The sequence below is a fragment of the Haplochromis burtoni genome, unplaced genomic scaffold (genome assembly GCF_018398535.1).
Source record: "Haplochromis burtoni strain Fernald_Lab_line unplaced genomic scaffold, NCSU_Asbu1 Contig_3278, whole genome shotgun sequence".
NCBI classification, from domain to species: domain Eukaryota; kingdom Metazoa; phylum Chordata; class Actinopteri; order Cichliformes; family Cichlidae; genus Haplochromis; species Haplochromis burtoni.
Window position 1 is genome coordinate 2378 of NW_024585639.1, and position 1060 is coordinate 3437.

Here is a 1060-nt window from a genome sequence, read left to right on the forward strand (position 1 = left end):
GAGTGCTCTCTGCTCCTCACAGAGAGGTGATGGTGACGATTCCTGAGGTCCAGCGGACGTCTGATCATGAATATGGTGAGAAACTCTTTCAGTCACAGATTTATAGATCGATTATATCTGGGTTAGTTCGACTGAGACCTAATATCAGTGAACTTAGTACTTCTGCGTTTCCTTTTTATCCATGATTAATGTATCCGTGTTGTTCAGTGTCACATTTTTCTTGCTTTTCTCTCAGATTCCACCGTGATAATTTTATCAGCTGTAGTACTGGTGTTGGTCCTTGGTTGTGTAATTCTGCTCGTCACTGTTCGTCTTAAAGAAAAAGACAAGCAGAGGTAACTTTCACATGTGGTTTAATATGTCTTCTTGTTAATATGATAATATATGGTGTCATTCCTGGATATGTTAATATAATAATGATTTATGACTCTAAGAGCCTAACCCACATCTATCCAGTAATATCTGCAGATATTTGTAGTACTGACTTTAAACTTTAAACCTTAAATCCCTCTGTCACTCAGGGACCATGAGAAGAGCAAAACACCACAAAAGTCAACCAATAAGATGGACGGGTAAGACTGTTTGATAATTATTCAAATTCTTTTTGTTATTTTTTTCATTAATTCGTTGGAATATCATTTAAACTGCTAGGACCTGGCATCCACATATGTGGACATCACATTTTGGGTTATTTAGACCAAAATACAAAATTTTGCTCTACAAGGGCCTGATATCCACTTACGAGGACATTATACTGCTACTGTCCTATCAAAATTTTAAATGAATATCCTCATGTGGCTCTCATTTTTCTTAGAAACAAAAATCAGGTAAAAAAAAAATCTGGTAATTCTTTGTTTTTACATTCATCGGGCCCAATATTCATAATATTCATCGGGCCAAATATCAAGGAGAAATTAAAAATGCATGCCGTGTTTTTGAACACCCAGCCACAAACATCTGCTGCACATACACTAGTAGAAGTAGACTAGTATTAGCAGATGTTTTCCAGGTGGTTGCTCCCAAACCTGTCTACATGTTTCAGCATTAATGGTCTCTTCAC

General features: G+C 36.7%; 1 protein-coding gene across 1 annotated transcript in view; it reads left to right on the forward strand.

Moving 5' to 3' along the window:
* Window positions 1-1060, forward strand: part of LOC121813892 (OX-2 membrane glycoprotein-like) — a gene marked incomplete at its 5' end in the record, with an annotated part of 5630 nt that overhangs the window by 2373 nt on the left and 2197 nt on the right. The window contains 3 exons of the mRNA XM_042217854.1: window positions 1-75; window positions 236-335; window positions 522-572. Of these exons, the coding sequence (XP_042073788.1) occupies window positions 1-75; window positions 236-335; window positions 522-572 (226 nt within the window). The remainder of the gene's footprint in view (window positions 76-235; window positions 336-521; window positions 573-1060) is intronic.